At 47.9% G+C, this 27,657-nt stretch overlaps 1 protein-coding gene across 4 annotated transcripts in view; it reads right to left on the reverse strand.

Annotated features, from left to right (window-relative positions):
- Znf536 (zinc finger protein 536) overlaps positions 1-27,657 on the reverse strand; it is a 457,839-nt gene that overhangs the window by 149,122 nt on the left and 281,060 nt on the right. For 3 of the 4 annotated variants that reach the window (XM_029479861.1, XM_029479862.1, XM_029479863.1), the window contains exon 6: positions 14,335-15,903. In XM_029479861.1, the coding sequence (XP_029335721.1) occupies positions 14,335-15,903 (1,569 nt within the window). Of the gene's footprint in view, positions 1-12,328; positions 15,904-27,657 lie in introns of those variants that run through there. The other variant, XM_021168541.2, reaches the window with a different exon arrangement.

Consider the following 27,657-nt stretch of genomic DNA (forward strand, 5'->3'; position numbering starts at 1 on the left):
TGTAGTTGGCATTATCCTCTGTAAGGGGCTGAGAATATGACGTGGCCTTGGCTCGTACTATGAAATTTTAGTTATGAATTTTTTTGAGACAGAGGCCCCTACATAACAGAGCCTCAGCCTTGAAGCCCTGATCTTCTTTCTGTCTCCTGGGTTCTGAGGTTACGGGCCTACGCCAATACACCAGGGTTTACAGTGAGTGTGTATTATTTTAACCTCGGTTTGGCCTGTCACATAACTTAAAAGACCAGGTCTTTCTGTTAAGTCTGCCAGAGCCATTCCTCAGGTGGGGACAGGTGCTATCAGGAAGAAGGCAGGAGACTCTCATCTTCAACAGGGCCAAGATGCTCTACATAGCTTATTTATGAAGGGAATGAGGTCCCAGGGTTAGAAATGACTCCTGGGTAGCAGCATGTGGGTCAGCAAACGCCAGAGAAGTGGCTGCTTTCCTTTGGGCATCCACATACCGGGTGCGTGCTCACTTAGTTCACAAAAGCCGCTCTCTTTCCTATTTCTTCTTGTTTTTTCACACATCCCAAGGTGACCACATACCTTAATCTGTGTGCATTTGTTCTTGGCCGCTGCTGGATATAGAAAAATACATTGTATTTTTTTTAAAAAAGGAGGTGTATACAAAAAGTACACACCTGTGAGCTCACTACTTAGTAGGCAGAGACAGAAGGATCCCCAAGTTCTAGATCAGTCTAGGTTACTTTTTGAGATCCTGTCTTAAAAAAAAAAATTAAGAGAGGCTTGGCAGTGTGGTTCAGTGGTCTGGCCCTTGCCTCAATAACATTAAGTTCTGGCTGTCCAGCAAGCCTCTCCAGGTGCTAGGCTCTGGGGTTGGCATCTGATAGGTACACCTCAGGGAATGACTCTCTACTTGCTCCATGTCCTGCAAGCAAGTGACCAAGATGAGGTCCACAGAGCCAATGGGAAGGCATGGCTGCAGCTGTGAGTCATTTTCAGGAAGCAAGTGGCCTGCTTTCTCTTGGCCTCCATTTTCTCATTCATAAAATGGGTTGTGACAGCCAGTGGGGTAATGAGGCTCTCTACGCAGAAGTGGCTGGGAACTTAGAAATGTCTGAAGGACTGGCTGATTTCAAGGGCTGGATAACTGGATGGTCCAATGGAGGGGGGAGGGTGGCGGAGCGGGATACCTGTTTGACTTGGTGTTAGAAGCTGGGTCACAGAGTCTCCCATGCACACCTCCACCAAGTCAGCCCAACTTCCTCCTGATCTGTGAGCTCCCTCATTGCCCAGTCCCGAGGGAAAGACCTACATTCTTTTGCCCAGCTGCACCTTTGAAGCAAGAGAGGGAGAATCTCAACCCCAGTGGAGCTGACTCCTGAAGTGACCACAGAAGACCCAGAGCGAAGCCTGTGGCCAGTCAAAGAAGAGGATCAGGACTGCACAGCCCCCCCCCCCCCCAGAGAGGGGCTGCTCTTAGCCTTTGGCAGAGCAGGACCAGATGGCCACCCTCGTTGGAGATGTCAGTGGTGACCTCACAAGTCAACACATAGCAAGTACATCTTAATCAGCGTGAGTCCTTCCTGTCCTGGACAAGGCGATCGCACCAACCCGCCCCTCGAGGAAACATGACCTTCTTAATCACAGCATGCTGGAGGGCTCTGTCTGGCCCTGCAGCCAGCAGTGACCCTCTAGACTCCTGCCCACCTCAGCGGCAAGCTATCTGTGTGACCCAGCAGAGTCTGAGAGGCAGAGGAGGAGCCTCCGGATTCCTATCCCGGAAAAATAACTCACATTACTTGGGTCCCATCTGCACCAGGGAAGGCTGAGCAGGGAGAGAGCATAAAACACAAAGTTCCCACAGACAACATCTGTCTTAGTGCAAACAATGGACCATTATCTTGTAAATAATTCTGATTAAGCTGTAGCGTTTCCTCCTGAAAAACTGGCTGCTGGGGAGCAGAGTGGAGAAGAGGGCGCAGCTGGAGTGGCAGGCCTTAGCCAGCAGGTGCTGCGCTGGGGAACCTCACCTGACCCTAGAGCTTCCCTCTCTCCTAGCAGGGAGTGGCCAAGCATCTCTGTGGGTTTACAAACACCTACCACCTGCAGCCTAGGCTGCTTTTCTGTGGAATCTCCCTCCCCTCCCCTGTTTCCCCTTTCCCTAGTTCCTCCATGGCTTTTACTTTTCTCCCTTCTGCCCAGCTCCTGAGGTAGGGCCAGGCTGTTGGACACTATGGGAATGGTACCGATTCTGAGGACTTAACACTTTGCAGGCCTCAATCACGTTTAATGCTCTCTTATAGGAAGTCATCAGGCCTGGAGGACCCTCCCCAAATATCTCTTCGCACACCTAAGGTTCCATCATTCCATCCTGTCCAGTCCTGTACCACAGCGCTTCTCCCACCTGTGTCCCCCTGGATGGTAAACTCAACTCACTCCATTCCTGACTTGTCACCGGCCTCACGCGGCATCTCCTACGGAAAACTGGAGACTGTGCAAAGCCACCCCAGCATTATGGAATCTTAGGCCTTAATCTGTGTAAGGATATTTATCTCCAAAGACTCCCTCAAGAAAATACCCCCTGTGTTTTAAAATTAAACTATGGTCCTGAGTGTGGGTTTAAAAGGACAGACATTTCAAGCCCAACGTTTTCCTGTCGATCAATCCACACAGCAGCAACCCTGTTCCAGGAGATCAGTGTTACTGTTTTCCTAAGTCCTTATACAATTAGCAAACAGGAAAATAGCTCAATTAGAGCTAACAGGGGATGGATATGTGAGTCCCAGGGATGGTCTCCTGGGCCCAGATTTCCAGATGTGTCCAGTCCAGGTGTGAGGGATCCCACCCAGCTAGATGTACAGACAGGAGACGTCAAGTAGTGAGTACAGTGGGCAAGGATAAGGTACCCAGGCCACCCAAACTAACTCCCTCTCCAACACCATGGCAGCTTTACATGGCATTCTGCCTAGGACCTGCTTGCTAAAAGAAGTCAGAAAATAATTGAGATGAGGGTGACTTGTCTCTGAGTTATGTGTATTTATAATCATTTTATTCTCTTAAAGGTGTCCAAGTTTCTCAGTTGATGGAGGTTTGTAAAAACTGATGGTGAAAAGCTGGCTCTGCCAAGACATACTGGAAATCATGGACTGATGGGAGAGAAACATCTTAGGAGGAGAAGGAAGGATGTAGCTAGAACTCTGTGCCCCACCCACACGAGACAGACTCTCAGTGCTGCCACCCATCCAGAACACTACTGTGCTGTATATGTTGCCTGGAAGCAGCAGGCACGGCACACGGGTGTCCAAGTGGGACAATATGGATTAGCAGGTCGATGATCTGTAAGCTGCTTAGAAGCCTTTACTAGTCTTTCAGTAAATCAAGTTCGGTTGTGAATTTAAGAGGTTGATCAGTGAAGACTCATCTTCTTCTTGCCCTTTCATGAAGCTACCAAGCCAGTTTAGTTGACTCCCTTTTGGTTGTCTGTGATGAATGTCTTCTGGAATTAAAAGAGAAAACTCTTTGGTGATCTCCTAATGATTGAGGATAAATTCCTCCAAGTCTTGGCCTGTCCTGTGACCTAAAGTGGTGACCACCTTTGTTCTAGCTGGAGCCCTGGGTGTAGACAGATTTTGTGGAAGTACCAGCCTGACTCCCATATCCTATGGGCCACGAGGGCTATGGTGCTCACTGGGTATAGGGTACCATCTAAAGATCAAGGCCATGAAAAGTAGAGTTGGAGACCAAAGAGATGATCCCAGCTACCTGCTCCCCAGAGAGATGAAAGCCAAAAGGAGAGTTGTCTGAGCTCCTTGGAGCATGGCTGTGGCTGGAAGCCTGATCACCTGACCTCAGATTGACTTTGTGACCCTGATAAACTTGCCCCTAAGCTGAAAGCCTGGCTACTTCTCCCGGTTTAACATCTGCAGTTCACTTCCCGTGGGGAGCCACAGAATTAATTAACTTGCTCTCATCCTTGGCTCTGGCAGGTCCAGGGAGGTCTACACTCAAACTAGAAGGTGAAAAGATGTCCAGGGTCTGCCCTTGCAGGCAGGCCACTCTCAGTTTCCTCCTGCACCAATTACTTGCATTCCAGGTGACTGAAATATCTGTCTTTTGATAATCCTGACCCTGTCACCAAAGAAATCTGAAAAGAGCTGAAAAAAAATGATGGCCTCTCTTCTCAAGAAGAAAGATCTCATCAGAGTGTGAACTCTTCATTACCCAACCACAGAAGCCACTATGCCTCCTAAACATCCACCCCCCACCCTTCCTCAGGTATACTTTGGAGTAGCATCTCTTAGTGGCTAGCCCCAGCTCTCCTGCTCCCAGGATATACCAACCACTGGGCTTAAAACAGAAAAGCAATTCCTCTGTCATAGAAAAAGCAATACTTTGGCAAGGCAAGTGTTATATCCCTTCCCAGACTGGCTGTCATTCTCCTTTTATATGAATAGCCAAGAGCATGTTATGCGCATCCCACCACAACAGAGATTCAAGAGATGTAGCCTTGTGCGCAGGTTACCACTAAATGGGTGTGTCCCAACAGGACAGAGAGTAGAGAAGAGGAGCTCCTCAGAGAGCCAGCTGGCTTTGGCATATACAAACAGCTTGATGGATTTGCGCAGTTTCCTGCTTTTGACCTTGGCATGGCCTCTGACCCTGTTCATTCAGGACACTACTTTCAGTGTATACCCGTGTATTCAATCATTGTCAGGGACACTACTGTCAGTATATCCTTGTGTATTTAATCCTTCTGAGGTTTCTTTGAGGAAAAGAGACATACACACTAGTCTGTTCCCAAATTTTAGATTCTCTCCTTCACCAGAGTACCAAAATTACATTGCAGTATACCTACTTCCAAAAAATGTGTGGACAGAGACATGAGTGTGCAGGTTTTCTACAAACCCCCTTGCCTTCCCCGGCTTCTTGAATTTAAAGTCAGACATATTCTTGATACTCTTCCATAGATGGGGACTCTTTGATGTCTCTTATGCACCATAAAGCAGAATGCCCCCCACGCTTGGAAAGGCCTATGTTATGAGGATAAAGGTAGCTCCAAGATGAACTATTTGTGTTTGTCCCAGGGCTGAATCCAAAGTTGTGGGTCTTGTTATAATCCCATGTATGGCTTGGGGGGGGGCACAGAAGTTTGGGTGTGATGAACCAACCAGAAGTAGAGTTACCAGCCTTCGTGCAGAGCTGTGAAATGAAGGAAATTGAACATCCCAGAGGCCTGGGGCTATGGGGCTCCCTTTGCAGACAGCAGACAGGACATTTCCAAGAACATTCAACTGGTGAAAACAGAGTTACTTCTTACCCAGAGGTGGAGATGGGGAAGAGGACGGAGGACGTACGCCAGGGGAGGAGGGACAGTATAAGGCATGGTGAGGTGCTATATCCCAAAAGGAGAGGTTGGGGGAAGCTGGGGCTGGGTTCATAAAAATGGGAGAATTGGAATCCACGTAGGTCTCTTTTAGGCTTCATCAGTTACCACTGGGGAGCCACTCAGGAAATACCGTGCTTTTGAAGAGGAAATGCTACCGAGCCTTCTGGCTTAGAGACCCCCATGAGAGGGACTGAGCCCTGAGGGAAGGAAGACAGATACGCGGCTCCAGGGAGCCCTCCAAGCTGGCAGTGTTGGGGGCTGAGGGGTGGTGAGAATGAAGGAGTCTTTCTGTGTGCCTTTCCTTCCTTACTTCCCACTCCCTGGTGCTCCTCCCAAGTCCTGACCCCTCAGGCTGCAGCAGGGTCCCTCAGAAGCCCTTCCTAGCTTACAACCCAGTCGGTACCATGGTATCTTTGGAGTACTGAGGAAATGGTTTTAAATGATTGGCCAAAGTGAGGATGATATACTCAGCCTGGGGGCGGGGGGGGGGCGGTGCACAGCAGGAAAAGGCTTAGATCAATCCCACTCTTGGATTCCACATCTCTCAAGCCAGTTCCCTGGAGTCAAGAGCCCTCAGAGAAGAGGAGGCCCTCCTATGGTCATCCTACACCCCGGTGGAGCTGGAGTTGCTGGGCTGTGACCATGAGAACCTGGCTCCTGTAGACCTTCATCTTTGTTAGGCATCTGGTGATTGCCCCTTTTCTCCACTGGAACCCACCGTGTGACCTCAGTGTTGCCTACAGGGATCTAGAAACTGCCCCAGACCAGAGAACAGAGTACTGAAGGTTAGAAATCTTCAAGATCTCTATTCACCACTGGACCTCTCCTCACATCTTCTCAGCCCAGGTCTGAACGCTATCCTTCCTCTAGGTAGACACTCCTTAATGCTGTACTGTGATCTCAGGGGTTCTAATGAGTGGTTGTTATGAGAAATGTGGGATGGACTGGTTCTTCTAGTTGAGGGGATGCCTTTGTCCTGTCACTAAGGCCAAGGTTGAGAACAACATACTAAAGGACATTTCTCAACTTCCATCCCCTTGTTGGGCACTTCGTTTGAAGATGCAATTCTTGGAGCTTTGGAGTTTATGCCCTGCCCATCCCCCCGCCCCTCCAAGGGGCCAGTTAGAAAGGGTCTAGTGTATGCAGACTTGGGAAGTGTGTAAAACATATTCAAGCTTGAAAGGCCGGGGTCTGGAAGCCCAGCTCTTGGGGCAATGAAGCCAGGGAACAGGAAAACAAGTCCTTTCCTTTCTGCCTCTCCCTGTGATGAGGCAGGGCGGGGCAAGAACAAGCCAGGTACAACAATCACAGGCAGTGACCAAAACATCTGGGTGGGATGAAAATGCGCCCAAACTCCTCTAGCCCACCCAAGATAGATGGTCACAGCATGGAGGAGCACATGGCTCGCTGGAGGAGGCTGGGCCTAAGTTCTTCTGATCCTGAGTTCAATAACCTGTAGATTCTGTGCATGTATCTCTTATCCAGGGTCCTACATTCAGAAACCTGCCCAAGAGGCATGCACGGAGAGCCGGGCATCTGTCATTGGCTCTCTGGCGCCCACTACAGTCATCCCACCAAAAGAGCAAAGTGCTTTTCCTCTTTTTGCCTGTTTGTGAATTGTTGCTCAAGGGCCACCTGAAGATGAATGGGAAAGATGGGGAGCCTGTTCTCCCCAATGTCCTGCTGGGGCTCCCCACTGAGAGAAGAATGTGAGGGGAGAGGGCGTGTGGTGGTATGAATTAACATAATGACTCGAAACTGCACTAATGTTTCACAGCTCTTTTTTATTAGCAATACCAAGATAACTTATTGAAGCATTTTTTTTTTTTAGTATTGTTTTACATTCCATTCATAAATGACCTAACTTGTAACTCAGCATACAGCACACGGAAAGATAGAGTTTGACACTTATGCAGAAAACTACAATTATGATAACTTACATGCCTTCATTACCAGGAACACCTTAATATATCTTCTAATTATTTCAACAACAGTCTATTCCAAAGCACAGGATAACCCGGTACACTTTTACACATTTCGCTTCGATCGCCGTTTTTAAGTTGTGGGTGTCAGAATGCTGTTGGCTGGGATTTTACTGTCACCTGTTCCTGGTTAATACGACGACCTGACACAATATTAAACTAGCAATGTTTCTGCTTAAATACTATGGAGAAAGATAATTACTGCACTTTTCTGTATTCTTCTAAAGTGTTACAAAATACATGACAATCAGACACAAGAAAGGAATGCTGGCAAGGCTACCATGTGCCCAGCCCTGCGAGCTCAGGTGAGGTGGCAGGGCACAGCACTGTCCCAGTCAGGTTTTCATTGACCTGTGGACTCACCACCCACTGGGGCTTGTGACTAGGAGTGAATCTCCTCTCCCACTCAGGTTTCTAAGTATTTGCATCCATTACTATTGGCAAACATGTGGGGTGGAGGGCAATGCTCTCAACCTTTCTGACTCTATGCAGACTGTAGGCTGGTGTGCTGTGCGCGCACACATACCTGTGCCCGTAGGAATTATTTACTCAAAAACATGTATGTGTTTAAGTTCTTCTGTTGACTTTACACAGTTAACAAGCTGCAGATAAACCACGAAGGAGCACGGACAGACGGGGGTGGGGGTGGGGGTGGGGAGTCCAGACAGAGCGACTAGGACATGGGGTGTCACTTACCTGAAAGAAAATGTGTAGATTTATTAATCCAGAAACTGCCTGGGGCTAGAGGCGCTCGAAAGCAAGGGCAGGGTCATAGTCCCTATTGTTTAATGGAAGGATGACAATAACAGGGTATTTATAAAATTTGGACTTTCTGTCTCTGGTGAAAGTAAGAGTAGGTAGGCTACATGATTCTAGCAGGCTGGCAATTAGATAGAGAGGTATTGTTGATCAGCACTAAGTAATAGGATATAATTGCTACCTCATTTGAAACCTGGACTTCACAGCATCTGAGAGAGAGAGAGAGAGAGAGAGAGAGAGAGAGAGAGAGAGAGAGAGAGAGAGAGAGAGAGGCAGCTGACATGTGACCTGAGTCTAGATAGACAGCCGCCATTCCCAAGCATCACTGACACGCAGCAGACTAAGGAGGCCGATGTCAAAGCTTTAGCAGGGGCATCCTGTTCCCATGTTGCACACCCACAGGGCAGTACAGCTCCCAGTGGAGACGGAAGAGGACGAAGAGCCTGGACTCCACCGGATGTGTAAACTCCTATACCACACTCTTCCTCGACTCCCCTCCCCCACCCCAGTCCTATCTCATTATCAAAGGGACGAAATCCACAGATTTCAAAACAAAAAACAAAAACAAAAATACTTGGCTGCGATTCCTTGGTTTTGTGCAATCCCAAGAGAAATATGGATGCAGCCACCAAGATGAACTCTACCAGACTTTTCTCCCACTTCGGAGGCAATGTTGATTCAGACAGTAGCTTTTGGAGCCAAAAAAACGATGCGGCAAAAGGCAAGGAACATAAACAAGGCTAAATGTCACCAGTGTTTGCTGACTCCCAGACACCATCCATTTGTTTGCTCTGAAATGACGAGTGGACCATTTGGCAAACACAATGGCGTCCCCACAACAGTTCTGTCATCCTGCCGCGCAAACGACACCACAGCAGTCCCGCTCCCTTCAATTTAGAAAGAGGGAAGAGAGGGAAAAGGATGCTATGAGATTTGAAGGAAAGTGCTATCATCCGAGGGGCTGTCTCTGTCAGTCATGGCACCCACACACAGCGCTGGGTGAGGACAGAGGATAGCCGTCCCAGAGTGCCAATATCATCAGAAGATCCTACCTACAGGATGTCACCTGTGACAAACACACACACACACACACACACACACACACACACTCAGAGACCGACTCTCGATAATCAGCTGAGAAGCAGCCAGCAGGTACAGACAAGCACAGTAAGGTGATGAATTCCAGGAACCTATGAGGCTCTGCCTTGGATTTCACAGTCGTCTGGATTTCCAGACGACTTTCCTGTTGCACTGACTGTGGCATGGTGATATGAGGAGACACAAGTTTCCATCACACTGCTGGAAAGTAAGACTGGAACCACCTGAGTGCTAAGGGACAAGGGCAACTTAAAGGCCTTGAGGTGTGCCCGTGCTTCTTCGTAATACCTTCCGCTGGATACTCATCTGATCTGGGGGGCATCTGCCCCAGGCGCTTAGGTGTCTGCCATCTTAATTCCTCCCTGCACTTCTGTCGGTGGAGGAGAAACATCTGTTGTAAAAGATAAGCCACAGCTGTTCCATCTCTTTTGCCTGTGGTATTATGAGGAGATGGGAAGGGGTACCTCACTGTAAGTGTGTTCTCTCTCTCTCTCTCTCTCTCTCTCTCTCTCTCTCTCTGCTCTGGAAATAACCCAGGAGCACATACCTCTTTACACTAAAGCAGGGGCCAGAAATTCTAGCCTGTGGGCCAGCTCTAGTCATTCCCTTGCTTTAATTAATAAAGTTTTATTGGCACACACTCACACTGTCTATAGCTTCTTTAGTGCCACCCAGCAGTGAGGAGTCATGAGGGCGCTCATGGTTTGTAAGCTGAAAACAGTTGCCCTCTGACCCTTCAGAAGATCTCTGTTGACCTTTCCATTCTAGGCTTTGTAGCTGGGGGGGAAAAAAAAAAGCGGTATCTTCAGAGTGTCCATGCAAGGAAATCACGGTGGGGCAGAAGTCGCCTTTTAAGATAGTTTAGTTTGGTCACTGTATTTCATCACATCATACAGTTTAGGACACATGATGTAAGAAAGTTGTGATGCCACCACCATGGTGTTGGGACATAGGTTTCTGCTCTCTCATCCTGGCAAACTGTAGTGGGCCTTCATTCCACAGTTCACTGAGGATAAAGCATTGGGAACACTGGAGCTATCTATGCCTTCCCTCAGGCTTCCTCCCACCCGTGAGGGGATCATCACCTGGCCTGAGAGCTGCTGCACACGGGGCCTCATCACCACAGTGGCTTGCTGATGGAGCCTCCACACTGGGCTGGGCTTCCTTGAGTGGTAGCAATTCCAGGGCAGAGCTAAGGGTAAAGGAGTTGTGCTCCCCGCCCACCCCATCCCTCCACCTGCCTCTTAACTTGACAAGAGTTCTGTGTCCTGCCCTGAGGATTCAGAAAAGGATGTGGAAAGCTACCGTGGAAAGCTACATTTGAGAAAGCTAACACAGCAATTCCAGACAGCTCTGGCTGGAGGCCTCAGTTTCAAAAAGTGAAGGGCAGGGGTGGGACCACTTTCCTGGGATGGAACCAAGTCTTCAGCATTTCTATGCAGCAATGTCCAGGTGCTCGGCAGACTCACCACAAGCACGGTGTGTGCGTGTACCACGGCTGTGCCTCTCACACTCTCCTGTATCTCACACTCTCCTGCATCGGCTCCTCAAGCTGTACCAGGAGCCTGCCTCCCCTGCCTCCCCTGCCTCCCCTGCCTGCCAGTGCATGGGCATGGCTCTAGTCCTCTGTCCTCCCCCCCCCCATTTAAATACTGATGTGAGAAGCTCATTCCATTGCAAAGCAAGGTCAGATCCACTCTAACAATACAAAGGACATATCAAGGCTCTCCGGTGACACTCCTTTGCCCTTTTTATACTGTACAGCAGAATAAGAAAGTATGGGACGTGCCTGGATCCTGACACTCACCTCCAGAAGCAAAAGTTTTGGCTAGACTAAGATGTCCTTTAACAAGACCAGACCAGTGGGACCTAACCCTCTCTAATAGCAACTTAATAAGTCATCTTCCAACTGACTCTGAGATGACTCAGGATCTCCCACAGGAACATCTGTAACAAGTCCCTGACACGCTGATATACCAGCCTTTAAGCAAGGTTCTTTTGAAAAGTTATCATCTTGCCTTCTACATGGGCTGTGCTATGGGACTCATCACCCAAGAGGATGGATGGAGTAGCCTCTCCATCAGCTTGCTCTCCTGCATCCAGGTCAAAATGTATTAGCTATAAATGGCTAGTGCACACTGGCCAGGACCTAACACCCGGGGTATAGGACTAACATTCTAAAAGTTAGGAGGCAACAGGGCAGCAACTAATGTATCAACCCGGGTGTACAACTTTCAACACACAGTCCTACATATAACAGGAGAGAAGACTGATGGTGGGTAAGAGAGGGAGGGGTTCCTGAGTTCTGTATGGGTCTATATGATGCAGGCAAATTTTTACAGATTGCTTTCCAAGTACTTTTCTAGTATAAGAGAAGAGAGTTCTTCCTTATACAGAAGAATTCAATTATAGCCACTAGAGTTTCTAGGGGCATCGGGTAGGATTCTAGGCCTACTTAACAGATGAAATGAGGCCCTAAACTCTGAGATAAGCAATCTTGGAATAAGGCATTGGTTTGGCAAAGCCCAGCTCTGTGAGGAAGACTAGCTGTTGATTGGATGGACCTGTTTGCCGAGTCACATCTACTTTAAGCGGGGCAGAGAAGAGGTAAAGGGTGGGGGTGTTTTAGGCCATGTGCCTTGAAGCTGGTGGTCATCTGTAGCTTACAATACGCAGACTGTTCCATGCAAGAGAGAAAAAGCTAGACTGAGGAGGGGAAAATGATGTTTGTTTCTTTCTGAAATATCAGTTCTTAGCCAAAATGACAACTGCTTTTCTGGGTCCTACACCCTACCACACCCATCAAGAACAGGAGATTATAATTAATTGTGCTGGGCCTGATGCTTGGGAACCACAAGACAAGAAGAGCCATCCCACCTGCTACCAAACCACTGCAGAAGCTTCTAGAAGAAATGGAGCCAAATAAAATACAGAAGTGATATGCTCTGAAAATAGACGGCCAGTGGCCGGACCGAGGTTTGGTATTTTAGAGCTGGATCCTTGGCTGGGGAAAGCTATCAGGAAGCCTTCCTCTCTTGCTGGTCCAAGGGTCTTCATGTACTTCAAAAGAGAGGGGCCATGGTTTGCTTTCCAAACCATGTGGTTTGTCCTAGGGACTGACAAGTTGATGGAAGAGTTTTTTTTTTTTTTTTTTTTTTTTTTTTTGCATGTACCACCATAGCAATGTTAGGTGAGTGGTGTGAGCTGATATCTGGGGAAGGGATCCGAACTCCAGCCATTTCTAAAAGTGTCTCGGGACATCAGAAGATCCCTTCCTCTGCTGCCCTCTCCACCCACTGCCTGATGCAAAGAGACATCACTGGACAAGCTTGCTCAAGGCAGGCAGCCTTTCTTCCACGGATAGGAAGATGGGGAAATTAATGGGGGTAATATGAGCTCATTTCAATAATAATGAGCTTATGTACATGCCAGGGTTTGATCTTTTCTGATGCGTAGATTCCTGGCAGGAACCATGATCCTATGAAGGTAATCAAAAGAACTGAAAATAGACTTAAAAAAAAAAAATCCTCAAACAACAACAATACATATAAAACCACCCCAACAAAACTTGAAACAAATGAAAGAAAAAGACTTAAATACCATCCTCTGCAGAAGGAAGATGGGATATTGGACAGACATAAATCCCTTTTCTTCTTCTTTTAAAAATTGTTTTTAACAGCTTCGAGAGTAATGAATCGTACGTGGCTAAAAATAGAGCCGGGGTACTGGCTAATGGGACCTCGGGAGTCATTCAGTATAAGAAGCCATCGATATTTTTTTGAGCTGTCATAAATCCATTTAGTGATTTTTGACCATTCAAAAAGGTATTTCTGACTGCTTGATCCACTTCTTAGTGAATTAGGGAATGACAGGAAAAACAAAAGGAAATTTATCGATTTAGATTATAAGCAGCCTGGCTTCATGATTTCCGCTCTGTGCTGAAGGAATCAGGATGTGAGGTTTAGAAAGCTCCCCTGTGCCCACCATTCCCTCCTTTCCTCTTTTCCTTCCTTCCACGAAAGAAAAAGGGGGAAGATCTCAGAAATTTGTTCAAGAATTCTATGGTTAAGTCCCATGCCGCTCCCAGTCTCTCGTGGGCTCCCTGGGCCAGGAGCTGCTCTCTGCAGATCAGACTCCACACAGGAACAGGGATGTGATGGTCCCTGTCCCCGTCCCTCCCAATACCCATTTGGTCCCATTCAGGTTTAGGATTGTGCTTTGAAAAAATCTAGAATTACCGTGGGGTAATGGGATTCTTGAAGGAAAGGAGAGGCTGCTGACTTACAGGATCGGACAGGCATAAATTCAAGACACATAGGGTCACCACACTGGCTGATCAGACACTTCACAATGCAGGCCTCTTGTTAGGACGACAGACAGACAGATTGGGCAGACAGACAGACAGACAGACAGACAGAGACAGAAGGCAACAACGGCAGAAGGCCAACGTCACAGTAACTGCCATTTGATATGTCACAGGTGAGTCACAAACACTCCGAAGCCATCTCCCGAACTTGGAGAGAGAGCCCCTTGCTACGCTGTGTTAGTGTGATGACTTTTAGTATCCTCTAGGTCAATGACAAGAACGAGGGCAAGCAGACTCTGCTTGGCAGAGCAGTGGGAGACTCTCTCTAGGCATTGGTTTGGTTTGGTTTTTGTCTTTGTTTTTTGAATGAGTTAAAATATTGGGAAGCTTGCAAGTCACCATATCTGTTTGGTTTATGTTTTTGTTTTTGTTTTTTTTTTAGGTGAACTTTCTTCCCCTCCTCAACTTATGGATGAAAAGTAAGAGGGGAGTCCACACTTTGAGATACTGTCTCCTTCCCATGCCTTCTGTATGGGCGGCACACAGAAAGTCAGACCCCAAAAGTACACGTTTCAAAACAGAACGAAACTTGACTTTCGTGATTGTCTATGCTGTATATACAGCATTGGCTTTTGCTTTTTATCTTTCTTTCTTTCTTTTCTTTTCATATTTCCTTTTAAAGATTTAGTTTAAGTCTTGCTAATGGGTATATCACCCCCATTTTGTTGTTGGATTTACTTTTTGTTTTTGTTTTTTTTTTTTTTTGTATGCACAATTTAGCAGTGATGTTTTGTGGGAAATGAACTGAATTGAAGGAAGAGGATTCTAAAACTTACCACACAAGTCTGGCCTCTTGATACATCCAGAATTTGCTGTGCTGCTAGCAAGCCCGTTAAAGGCTGCTAAGCCATCGGCGCTGTAGGCCCTGAGGACCGACAGCATGCTCATAGGCTTCTCCAAGCCTGGGGGACCCCGCTCTGGCTTGGGCAGCCCCGCCGAGGGGTCCTGGGCAGGAAGGAGGCCTGGGCTGTGCCACTGTTCCTCGGCTGCTTGGGCTAAAGGTGAGACCAGTCCCTGGATGGGCTGTGGGGCACCTGGGGACAGCAGGCTGTCGCCGCCCTCACTGCTGCCATCCTTGCTGAGAGCAGACAGCGGCTTGCTTGTCATTTCTGGTTCGGTGTCTAGCTCCTCGTCCTCATTGTTTTCTCCCTTGGAGGAGTCCATGTCCTCGGAGGAGGCAATATCTGAGAGGTCATCAGTAGTGTTTTTGTTCGTGGTTTCCGGGATCAGGATAGGGGCGTCGTCTTCTGGGTGGGTTTTCCCCTCAGTGTTCTTGTTGAGGCAGGAGCCCGGGGCCCCTGAGCCAACCATAGTGGGGTAAACGCCAAACTGTTTGTAGAAGTCAGATGGAAAGGTACAAAAGGCAGGGTCCATGTGGTTGGGCCACTGACCACTCTTCGGGTCCCCTAGAGTCTCTTTGGCCGGCCCTTGGGCCAACTTCTCAGGAGCAGAGTCGAGCACACCGACAGCGCTCGGAAGGGCCATCTCTTTGTTTGACTGTAGGGAAGGCAGGACAGAGACCTTGCTGGCCTCCCGCCCCTGCTCTTTGCAGTTGACTGTCACCCCTGTGGGGTGATCTTTGCGTTTTGCTCTGCCTAGGTGGTTGGCCTGGAGGTGAAGGGCCATCAGCTCCATGGACGAGGTGGTGAAAGCACAGAACAAGCAGCCGTGCCACGCGATGCTGTCTTGCACGGTCACGGAGGAGCCGGGGAGAGTGGGGGCGTCTGGCCGCACGGACAAGTCCAGAGGTTCATACTGAGACTTCTCAGACTTTCGCTGGGAGGGCTTCATGCTTGCTTTCTCCTCTCCACCCTCCGCAGGATGGGCTTTCATGGGATGGGCATCAGACGGGACCTTGTCCTTTGTGTCCTTTTTCTTCAAAGAGCTGAGGACAAAGCTGTCCATGAAGGCCTGCAGGGACCCTTGGAAATTCACACCGTTGCTCACGATGTTTTGATAAGCTCTTCCGATCTCCGAGAAGTGGGAGCTTTTGGAAGGAAGGTCGGAGCCTTTTAGGGCATCTGAAGACAGCTCTGAGGACATGCCAGTGGCCTGCCCTGAATGATCTCCGGAGGAGAGCATGCCCGCTGTCCACTGCTGAGAGGCGGGACCACCTCGGAAGTCGATTCCAGGGAGACCCTTAAAAGCCCCTCGAAGGATGTCCGGCCTGATGAACATAGGCGCTTTGCTAGAGGTCTCATCCTTGTGCTCCTGGTTCGGGGGCTGTCCTGACAGGGGCCCGGCTCCATTCTGCCGCTCCCGATGGTGTCTCTCCAGGTGATACTTCAGGGATGCTGACTGGGTGCCAGCATAGTCACAGTGAGGACACTTATAGGGCTTCTCACCTGCAAGATATCGATGGAAGAGAAAACCAAGTGTTTATCACATTTTTTGGAGTGCAGAACAAGGCTAGAAGGATCAACATTTGTTCTTTGAAACAAAGCAGCCCAAACTAATAATTAGCTAGAGAACGACTGTTTTTTAATAGAAGAATAATTTGTGCTCTTAAGCTTTTTAATGATTTTGTACCATTGGGGACTATTGAGGGATGACACACTATCTACACACAATTAGCTATCTTTTTCTTTATCTAACATGTGAGAACGGCTGTAGATTTAAAGGCTATGATTATGAAAATTAAGCATAATAATTTCGACCACAGTGATCATTAAAAGTAGAAGTTTAAAGAGACGGAGTACGTAACAAATGAGTGGCTGTGAGTATTTTGTGTATACAAGAGCTCTAGAATTTGTTTAAATTATACACATGGAAACCATTTTTAAACCTAAAAATTCTATGGCACTGTTACGCAAGACTGAAATGAATGATTTAAGCCTTGCTCCACAGTAAATCATGGATATAATTAGCAAATGGCATTCCGCACAAGCAATTCATCATTATTTGGAGGGCACCATTCCAGACGGGCTCTGATATCTGCAGACCTACTGCATTGTCTCTAAATAAAGAACTATAAATACCGATTCTATAAAATATTAATATCATTACAGTGCACTGGGATGGCAGGATGTAAAGACATATTGTTAAGATGAAAAGCAGCCGATAAAACTTAAGAGAAAAAGGACTAATAAAAAGGCGCAGAGTATATTTAGTTTCTGGATTTGAAATTAACATTATCTACTGGTCTTTGTCGAGCCTAAAATTTGCACTAATGGTGGTCCTGACACTGAGGTAGTATGCTGTGTAATTTACCTGTAATGGGTGCTTTCTGGAGAGCAAAAATAGCTTTAAAGTGTGTTTTGGAACATGTAAGATTATTTTCATGAATTAAATATTTATCTGAATCCAACACTCAACTTCTATTGTTCTTTGTGTGATGGAGAGAGAGTCCCTTAACAGACAACTTACATGGCGGGTAGAGGAGGACGTCAACAGATGTGGATTTAAACACATTCCAAGGATTTGCTAGCAATCCTGGGTCTGCCCTATACTTTGTACCCAGAAAGCTCTGGGGAAGAGGGAGGCTGTAGTGATAGCTTTAAACTTCAGTCTTCTGTACAAAAAAAAATCCACAGCGGCTTCTTACCCCCTGCCACACACACACACACACACACACACACACACACACACACACACACCTATTCCCATCACCTTGTCCTGTTTTCTATTGTCAAACATCTAGAAAGCCAGGCTAAGCTGGCGGGTGGATGCTCTGAAGGCATTTCACTGCATCTCGTCTTGGGAATATCATGCGTCGAGTCTCCATCCTCAAAGCAGAGGTGTGTTTGGGGGCTCGTTTAGAACAGAAACACAGACAGCCCAGGTGCTGAGCCAGGAATACCTTCCTGCATCTGTGGGCTGTGTACTCCACCTAAGGGACACTTCACCCCACACATCCAAATGAGGGTACCAAGAACTCTTTTTTGTTTGTTTGTTTGTTTGGTTGGTTGGTTTTTTTGTTGTTGGTTGTTGTTTTTCGAGACAGGGTTTCCCTGTATAGCCCTGGCTGTCCTGGAACTCACTTTGCAGACCAGGCTGTCCTTGAACTCAGAAATGTGCCTCTGCCTCCTGACTGATGCATTCTCACAAGTGGCTAAGGCCACTCCTTGGGTATGTCTGTGCTCTTTGGGTCTATTTTTTTTCCCACAGCTGTCTTGGCTACATCAAAACTATAAGCATGGGGCTGGAGAGATGCCTTAGCAGTTAAAAAGTACTGGATGCTCTCCCAGGAGATCTGGGTTAGGTTCCCAGCATCCACGTGGTGACTTGCTGTCATCATAACTCCAGTTAGGATGCCCTCTTCTGGCCTCTGTGGGCATTGCATACGCATGGCACATGGATGCACATGCAGACAAACACATTCATATATGTAAAATAAAAATAAATAGATCTTTTAAAATCTGTAGACATAAAGTGGCAGACTTTACAAAGACCATTTCCTGACTTTGAGATTCAGGTAGCCCTGAAGCATGAGCAGGGATGCACTGGAAATATAAAGTGCAATTAGTCAGCTGATGTCCCGGCTTGACTCATTTGCCTGGAAGCCTAGCAGCTAGGTGTAATAAGGGTGTAGGCATGCAACACATATCTAGAGCACCATACTACCAACCCAGGATTCTGACTGACAGGTCAGTGCAGACGGGGTAAGAGAGTTCAGAATGTGGACAGCCACAGAAGGGAGACCAGCAGGTACCTGAGAGGATCAAGCTGCTGTTCATAAGAGAACCTGGAAGTGATTGAGTGCCTCTGACAAAGGGTCTATAGAAAAAGCATGGGCTTTTGTTAGCAGATGGCAGGAGAATGCAGCTTTGACTCAGGCCTGAGATGGGCAAGGCAGGACCACAGAGACATACAGGGACTATGTGGTTTATTCTTCCCAGGGCTACATGTTTGAACTGCACACTGGGGTGTTGGTTCTCAGTCCATGCTGTGCAAGACAAGTGGTGGGGAGTCAGTGGAGGCTCCGGTTCTGGGTCCCCCGGTCTGGGATGGGGGCCAGGGGTTGGTGTTTCTTCAAAGTGTTGCTAGCATGTGATTCTGGTGTGCATTCTCATACTCACCATGAGGACTCCTCTTTGCAAAAACCAACACGGGAGGCCTTAACAGGGCCTCTGGCTCCCCAAATTCTGAACTAAGAGGCCTAAAAGTACCAGCAGGGATCTTGATCCTTCCAAAGTCCCTGGGTGTTTCTCTGCATCGCCTGCATGGGGACCATGGTAGTTTCCCTGAGCAACACCTCCCAAGCAAGAGCTGTGACACAGCCTGCACAGGGGACAAACTAAGCACCAGACTTCTCTGTGCTCTGCTGGACATGGGATCCTGTCTTGGGACATCTGCTCCCTCAGCCTGTGAGATGTAAGAGGCCCCTGCAGCTTCATCTTCATTCTCAACTCACACTAAGCCTCCAGAAGAGGCCAGAGATGTGTGTGTATGCACACACCTGTCCGGAAATGTGCATGTTTGGACATACACATCTAAATGAATAAATGTATGAGTAAACACTTCTTTCCTCTGAGCACCCTAGCTGGCCCCGAGGTAAAGAGGCAAAGATCAGACCCCTCCCCTTGCTCTCAGGAAAGACGTCACATGCATTGTCTCACACACAGCCAAGACAGCATCTCTAAACTTCAGAAGAGCCCTTGGCTTGCTCTGGTCCCACGACAGAGGAGATATTGCTAGAAACTGGAATGGTCCACTTAAATGCTAGAATCTTACTAGGCCTAAGACTAAAGAGCTTCCTCTTGGATTTTCCTTTCCTTTCCGTTCCTTTTCTTTTCTATTTACTTTTATTACCGTAAGTATGTGTGCGCACCCAGGTGAGTGCAGGACCCCAGGAGGCCTGAGGCCTAGAATCCCCTGAAAATCAAATTATAGGCAGTTGTGAACTGTCAGATGGGTGCTAGGAATCAAACCTGGCTCCTCTGAAAGAGCAGCAGAGCACTCTTAGACACTTGGCCGTCTCTCTAGTCCCTTCCTCGGGATTTTTCAAGCACAGTTTTGGCTGCACAGGTTCAGGAAGCCCTCCGCCCACCTTTACCTTCTTACAGTGCTGTCTCTTCTCACTCTCTACAGCTCTATAACCTGAATGGGTCCTAAAGGGCTTTTGTTTGGGTGGGCACTTTTTGCCTCCCCACCAAGTAAGTACTTCAGACCAAAGATGGGGTAAACCTTAAAGAAAAAAAAAAGCCTCTTGATTTAAGTGTTTTCATAGTTTCTAAGTCGTTTGGAAGTCCCAACCCTCTGATGTGCTGATTTCTTTTCTGCTCCCTGGGCTTCTACTGAGAGGCAGACCTAGGAGCGTGCCATGGGGTGGGCTGGAGAACCTTGGGCCTTTATGTCCCACTGGGAGCATCCCAGCTGTTCCCATGCATTTTTTTTCTCCCAAAGGATGCATTTGGACGTGCTCAGGAGGCAAACTTTGCACAACATTGGCCTGGATGATGTCGGGTAAAAAAAAAAAAATGGCAAGGAAGTCGTATCAGCAAGTTTAGCAATTTGGAGGAGTGGTAAAGGTCCCTTCTCTGTTTGGCCAGCAAACAAATGCTGAGTCCACCTGTACTGAAAGAATGGCTTCATGGTCAAAATCGCCACGTCTGGACACATTCTTCCAGCCTGGCTCCCTGGGCTGGCTGTGACAAGCTCCAAGCTGCAGACATGCAGAATTCTGCACAAAGCCAGGCAACAGGTTTGCCTAGTATCTCCTAACTTATTGCTGACTCTGTCAGAGACTTGGAAAGCCCTCCCCTGTGCAGCTGGGTGGCACAGGTAACCTCAGACCTTGTCAGGAGCTCTGTCTAGTTGAATGATTGTCCACTTAAGCCACAAAATGAGTCTAACTCTCCTCAGGGAATCCCTCAGACTGCCCCAGGCTTTGTTGGGGGTTGAGTCCTCCAGTCACCTCCATGATGTGTGGGATTCTCCGTCCTGGCATCTGCTTGTTGTATGCCTCCTGGGCACAGGAAGCAGTGGTGAGGGGGATGAAGGCTTCTTGTGGGGACCAGCATCCACTCAGCTTTAACCCTCTGAGAGATCCCGAGTCTCTGTTTTTCTAGGGAAATGTTCCCATTCGGGATGATCACATATCTACCTTCATGTATGTGCTACCATCTTATTTTAGAACTTTGGACACTCTGAGGCCATGCTACCCTGGCTGGAAGAATGGATCTAGAACAGGAAGCTAGTTCAAAACTTGTGCTTAGTACAAAGATGTCCAAGACCAGGCTATCCACCTACTGTGGGATGGGCGGGGGTGGGGAGGTAAGAACATTAATGACCCTCTTGCAACATTTTTAAAGGAATACAATGTAGGCCCATACAATATATTTTTAGAAAAGAATTTGGCTAGAAAAGATATAATATTTGTTTTCAAAAATGTAAGCAGTTCAACATTTTGGTAAATTAATGAACATCTAGGAAACATCTTAAAATTCGGCCAACTTTTCACCAGTGTGTAGCATGAAGTATCTATTCAATTTTGGAGCCTCATTTATAACCTCCTCCTAATCACTAGACTTGGGCCAGGTTGTTCAATCGCTTCTTAATACTCATTGTTCCATGGTCTTTTTTTTTTAATATTTTTAAAACAAGGTCTCTCTGTGTGGTCCATACTGGCCTTGAACTCATGACACCCCTCAGCTCCCAAGCGCTACACTAACAAGTGTGCATGATACCCAGAATAATGGTAGCTTTTATAAATGATTTTCTGTCTATCTGTCTGACTGACTGTCTATCTGTCCTCCTCCTCCTCCTCCTTCTTCTTTTGCTAAATTTCTCAGAGTGTTTCCACTTTTAATCAAGTAACTGACTATCCTCTGGTATTGCAACCTTTTTCAGATATTTATTTAGTCTTCTTACATGTCTTTACTTAGTTAATACCAGGAGAGATAAATACGGCGGTGCCTTTGCAGCGAAGCTTCAGTACATTAATATAAATTGTACGCTAATTCCCCCCAAAGCATATATACGTTGTAAACCTGAAGACTTCTCACACAGCTGCTTATTGCTAAACACTGCCTTGTCCAGAAGGGGACAATCTGTGTCTCTAATTGCTGTCACTGAAGCCGAGATTCATTATGTGACTTTCCCATTAAAATGTGAGCATTAATTTGTATAATGAAATATCACCACTGCAGTGTTCATTAGCCATGCCCTACTGTATACGCCACATTGTTAGCTACCTAGAAACTGTAGTTAATTTCACTAATGGATATTTCCCTACTTAGTGTTTGCTAGAAAATTTATACTGTAACATTACCTCTTAAACTTTTAAGGAAATTTAAATTCAATCAATTATTTTCCACAAAAGTTTGGGATGTCATTAAAGGCAGGAAAAGCAGGCATGAGGGACGTCTGGGGAACAAAGTGAGCTTTCAGTTTGTCTTACAGGTAGGAGAACGGCATTTTAGCTCCAAACAAAAAGAAAAAAAGGAGACGTCTTCTTGTGGAGACACTGTTTCCCTTTTTCATCATGGCTCAGATGGCCGTTCTAGGGTGAAGGATGACAGTAGACACTCCCCTGCTGGGGGAGGAGATAGAAAGAGCACACCCATCTAATCCAGCTTGCGCTGGGATGTCATATGTGTGTGGTGTGTTACATCAGCTGGTTAGCTCGTGGAGCCAAAGGAAAATGGAAGTCACTGGCATTCAAGGCCACTGTGGGACTCAGGATGCCACTGGGGGGCGGGGAGGGGTGGGGGAGGCTTCCATTATGGGTCCCGTGAAAAGCAGCCCATGGTGTAGACACACACTCGAAGACATGTCACAGTGATTCCCTACAGCAAGCATGACATTCAAGCAATGAGCAGTATTAATGCTGAGCCGTGAGCGAAGGGAAGACTTTGGAATGTGATAGACAGTTCAAGAAAACAGCCTCGGTTAGCCTAGCAGCTACAGGTTGGAAGCATCGAGCCCTGAGCCTCAGTTTCCTTTCCTGCTGTAGGGTAGCAGTAGGAAACCTGGTCCCCAACATGCTGGGAGACTCAGCAGCAAAGCAGTATACAGAACTTAGCCCTACATGGCAAGCTCAGAGAGTGTACCAGCTGGTGGCTGTCCTGCTGCATAGACAGCCCAGTAACCCAGCAAGATGGTTCTCCTGTTCCTACCGACCTAACACCCTTAGAGGGTCATAAGGGAGAAATCTCCCACTATTCTCTGAGGTTCTTTGTGAAAGGGAAATCTCATGCCTCCTGACTAATGTTGTCAAGAACAAGGGTGGGTTCTCCTTGTACCCCACCCAGCCAGTTTCAGCCTCCATGTCACAGAAGCATCTGGGGGGGTGGTGGTGGAGGAGGGCAGCAGTGCCAGCAGGTGTGATCCAGCGACTGAGGCCTAGGCTGTCTGACTACATCCAAGGGCCCTGCATAGCCACGCTGGGCTTCCCAGTGCACCCCTGGGAAGAAGTCCTTACTCACTTGGGGATGAGAACCAGTGTGCCCAGCACATCACCACCTGACTAATAAACCACCCACATTACTTGAGAGAGGAAAGGAACAAATAAGATTTATTTTTAATTAGTTGCTGAACTTTAGGGTCTCCAAATCTTCGCAAGTGAGGCTGCTGATTACAAGTCTCTGTAATGGCCATTGCTACGGCCACAACTCTTTGGTCTGGATCCACATGCAGATGCATCATGAGATTGAGTCCTACATGTTGGTCTGCGCCCCCCCCCCAAAGCATGGGACGATGCACCCATCACCCACTGGGGTGGGGGCAGCTCTAGTGGCTAACTCACACCTCAGCCTCTCAAGGACCCATCAGCTCCTGCCTTCCTCCAACACATGAAATGGGTATATGGGGGTCCTTCTAACATCTGCCTGACACCCACTTTCCCAAGGTGGTGTTGGGGAAAGAGACATAGAAGAGAAGGGGTAGCGTCTGAGTGTACATGGCCAACAGTAAGATGATTAGTGAACCTCGGGGCCACCCGTGTCTCCTGTTGCATGTTAGGACTCAGTGCCAGCACATGCATCTGCAACCACTACTGGCAAATGTTCTCTTGATCAGGGGCTGGAATACCCACATATTTGGTTTAGAGTTATTCTGGGTATGTCTGTGATTGTTTCTGGATATTTAACCTGGACTTTGTAGATTTGGGAGACTGCTCTCCCCCATATGCATGGGCCTCCTCCAAGCGAGTGGAAAAGGCAGGGAATTTGCTCTCTCTGTTGGCTGTCTCTGAGCTAGGGAATCTGTTTGTCTCGGGCATCTGGGTCAGACTTGGATGGGGACGTACAGAGTTGGCTCTCGTGGGTCTCTGGATAGTTAACTGCAGATCTTGGGACATCCCAGATTCTATAATGATGACATGAGTCAATCTTCTATTGATCTCTCTCTCTCTCTCTCTCTCTCTCTCTCTCTCTCTCTCTCTCTCTCTCTCATACACACACACAGAGAGAGAGAGAGAGAGAGAGAGAGAGAGAGAGAATCCCTTAATGATGGAGACATGTTTGGACAGGTGTGCCATCAGTCAACTCCATCCCCATGAGAACCCCCATGGCACAGTGAACTTACACAGACCCAAATGGTAATAGTCTGTCCCTTGACAGGTTGTCTGCGGAGGCAAGGCAAGAGACACGGGAAACGCAAGATGTATGGAAATGCTGTCTGTGATGGCCGGGGCTCAGTGGGAAGCACTTGCTTAGCATGCATGAGGCTCCAAGTTCAATCCCCACTGCTGAGGGGAAAGAAAGGCAAAGCGCAGTCCTTTACAGTCTGACCATGACTTCTTGGACTCCTGAACGGGGCGGTGAGTCCGTTTACACTTCTGGTGCCACAGAAATAAAATATGTGCTCGGTGTTGCAACGCCACCAGGTCACAGGAATCTTCAGCTGCATTATAATTTTCTTTCCTTAGACAGAGTCCCACTGTGTAAGCCAGGCTGGCCTTGAAACTGGCTCACCTCAAACTCATGACACTGCCTCAGCCTCTCCACTATAAGCCTCTGTCACCATCCAGTTTGCCACTGACAGAAGGCCAGTGTGCAATGTACAACTATACACATGGGTTCTGATGCTCTGAAGAATGCTGATTCAGGCTCCCTACAGCCTGTGCGCTCTGGCTGTGGATTCAAGTCTGTGGCCCTTGAGCAACAGAAGGGAAATTGTCCATGCATGGGTGGTCAGGCCATTACATCTTAACCAGCCCAGGGTAGTATACCCCAGAGCAGAACTACCCTGATTTCCCCCTCCCCTAATTTGGGTGGCAAGGATGCTGCCTTTCCAGGAGCCAGACTCGGGGTAGAGGAGAGTCTCTGGGGGCTGAGTGATGCTAGGGACTCCAAAGGTCCTGAAGGTACCCCCCTGTCACCCCCAAACTCCACCAATCTGTCTGAATCAGGGTAGGGGGTGGGCCACAGAAATGTCCTAGCTACCTGCAGGCTCGCCTCAGCACCCAGATGTTCAGAGCCGTCTGAATGCTGCTTCTACTCAGCGCCTCTCTAATAAACAGGTGTTGGGAGAAGAAGAGCAGTAATTAAGTTAATGCAGTGGAGAAAAGAAAGGAAAATGGTTTTTATCAGTCGATGTCACACGATCAAGACTTCTAATAAAGATAGAGTGGGATAGAAAAATACAGAGAATGGTCCCTCGTAGAGCTGAACCAATTAATCCGTACTCATTACACATTGGATTTTTTAAATGCCCTCATATGTGTCCCTTACCGGAGGACTTTAAGAAGGGCTTGGCAGTGCATGCTCCTCTCTCATGGCCTGCCGTCCTTTGGTCATGCTGTTTAGAAGCACGGACTCCCAAGGGCAAAATGGAAGGCAAATCACCCCAGCTCAACCGCATGAGCCCCACATGAAATCCTCTATTTAACAAATAACTTGGTTTTGATTTTTTTTTTTTAATTACGTGTGGCATCTACGCTTTCACATTGCAGCAATGGGTGTTTACCTCGGTGATTTCCAACATGTAACACTCTCTGTTCTATTCAGACACACGAGTATAACTGCTTTTCAACTTCTTTGTTCTTAGATAAAAAGGAAATTGATCTTTATCTGGTTTCCATTCTGCTTTTTTAAACCCAGCAAATGCTGCTTCCGGGAGTGGGTGGTAGAGATGTGACGTTTCCATGGCTTCTTTCATTTTCTCCCTATGGAGGAAGTTTCTAGAATGCTGCTGCTGCTGCTGCTGCTGCTGCTGCTGCTGCTGCTGCTGCTGCTGGCCCTGTCTTACCTCCATCTGATTTCAGAAACTTTAGACGTCTGTGATACAGAAACCAGGGCACAGAAACAAATGTGCCTCAAGATTTAAAGCCAGCAGCATCCACTCACTTTCATGCAGGTCCCCAGAACTGCAGAAGTCCCAGTCCATGTCTCCTCACATGGTAATATAGGGTTGGGTGGACCCTGGAGGCCACGCTCATCTCCATGCTGACAGGCACCAGGAGCCCTTGCTTTCTGACTCACCCTCGAACCAGGCTGCATCCTTTACCCACAGGGAGCCACCTCTTCCCAGCAACCCAGCCCAGGGCTGTACATTTAAGTCAACTAAAATTAGTCACAAGACACCCTGGTCTGGTGTCCATGCCACAATATACTCAGCTCTGCAGTGGCACTCACAGAGAGCTTTCATGTCCTGAAAACCCCAGTGTCCCATAACTACTACCACAATTTAAGGGGTATCCTCCAACCTGAGGAGGACAGGCAGGCATGTTGCTATAATCCAAAGAAACAAGGTGTCAGAGATGACTGCCCAGGAGCCTGGCTATTTTCCCTAACGAACTTACTACTTCATGCAATCCTGAGAGCCAGGCTCTGTTGCCCTCCTTCAGACACTGCTGGACAGACAGACAGACAGACAGACACTTCTGTTCTCACGGAACTCATACTATAGTCAAGGAGAGAGACAAGTAAAAATTGCAAATGTGTGAGTAAGCCAGGTGAGCTGCTGCGAGCTGCAGAGAATAGTGATCCAGGGAAAGGAAGGGAAGCTGGGCAAGAAGCAAGAGATGCTGAGCGCGGAGCTCAGAGCTCCTCTTAGGGAAGGCTGCTCCCGGGAATGCAGTGCTGGCAGCCATGCTGTGGTGTCTGGTGGATTCTCATGTCTCCTAGGTAAGGGATGGCTTTCCCTATTTACTTGACCCTTCCAGGCCACCGTATACAGAGCAGGGGTAACAAGAGAAGTGTTGCTTCACTATTCCAGCCTGTGCTCTGTCACTCAGCCTCACATGTAACTTCAGGGTGTCCCTGTAGCTGCAGAGGTGGCTGAGCCAGGAAAGGCACTTGATGGCAAGTGTGAGGATCTGAGTTCAATCCCTGGGAACCACATGGCAGGAGAAAGCCAACTGCAGGAAGGAAGATGCTGTTCTCTGACTTCCTCGCACATGCATTCTGTGGTGTGCACATAAACACACACACACACACACACACACACACACACGGCGGGGGGGGGGAGCGGATAAATGTAAGAAAAAGAATTTCAGCATGTCCTCCTCCCCATGTGTAAGGTACTCTTTCAGGACCTGGGCTACAGAACTAGTGAGAAGGATGAGGCAAACAGCCACCCTCACAGGTCTGAGGTTCTGCTTAGTGGAAAACAGTACCAGTGTAAGCTGTAAGGCTCTTTCACAACGTGGTACGTTCATGACCAAAGTCAATGGGGTGGAGGGTGGGATGGGGGGTGTATCTTCAAAAGGCAAAGTGAGATGTATTCTCATTTGAGCTACGTTCCTGGGACCACTAGGGAGGAGACAATCTGAGGTGGAGATGGTGGCTGTGTGAAGTCCTAACAGCAGGGGTAGGTGTGCTGCACTTCAGGGATAAGGTAAAGATGACAAAGGACACGAGATGCTGAGGATGGGGAATGGTGGGAGATGGGGTCGGGGTGAGGCAGGTCAGATTGCAGCAAGAGCCTTTTAGAAGAGCAGTCTCAAAACATCCCTCTGTTATGATTTGGATGTGAAGGTCCTCTTACAGTCTCTTTGGCGTTGTTCTGGAAGGCTGCAGACAGAACCTTTGGGACACAGGACTGGCTGATGTGCAAGTGAACCTGCTTCCGGCTGGCGCTCTCTTGCTTCCTGCCTGCTGAGGTGGGGACAGGCTCTCCCTGCCACCCGAGACAGAGCTGTTGACTATTGTGACATCCCTTCCAAGAGGGGCTGTATCCTTTGAACCAGGAGCCAAATCAGGTCTCTCTTCTTG

Source organism: Mus caroli, chromosome 7, assembly GCF_900094665.2.
Source record: "Mus caroli chromosome 7, CAROLI_EIJ_v1.1, whole genome shotgun sequence".
Classification (NCBI taxonomy): Eukaryota; Metazoa; Chordata; class Mammalia; order Rodentia; family Muridae; genus Mus; species Mus caroli.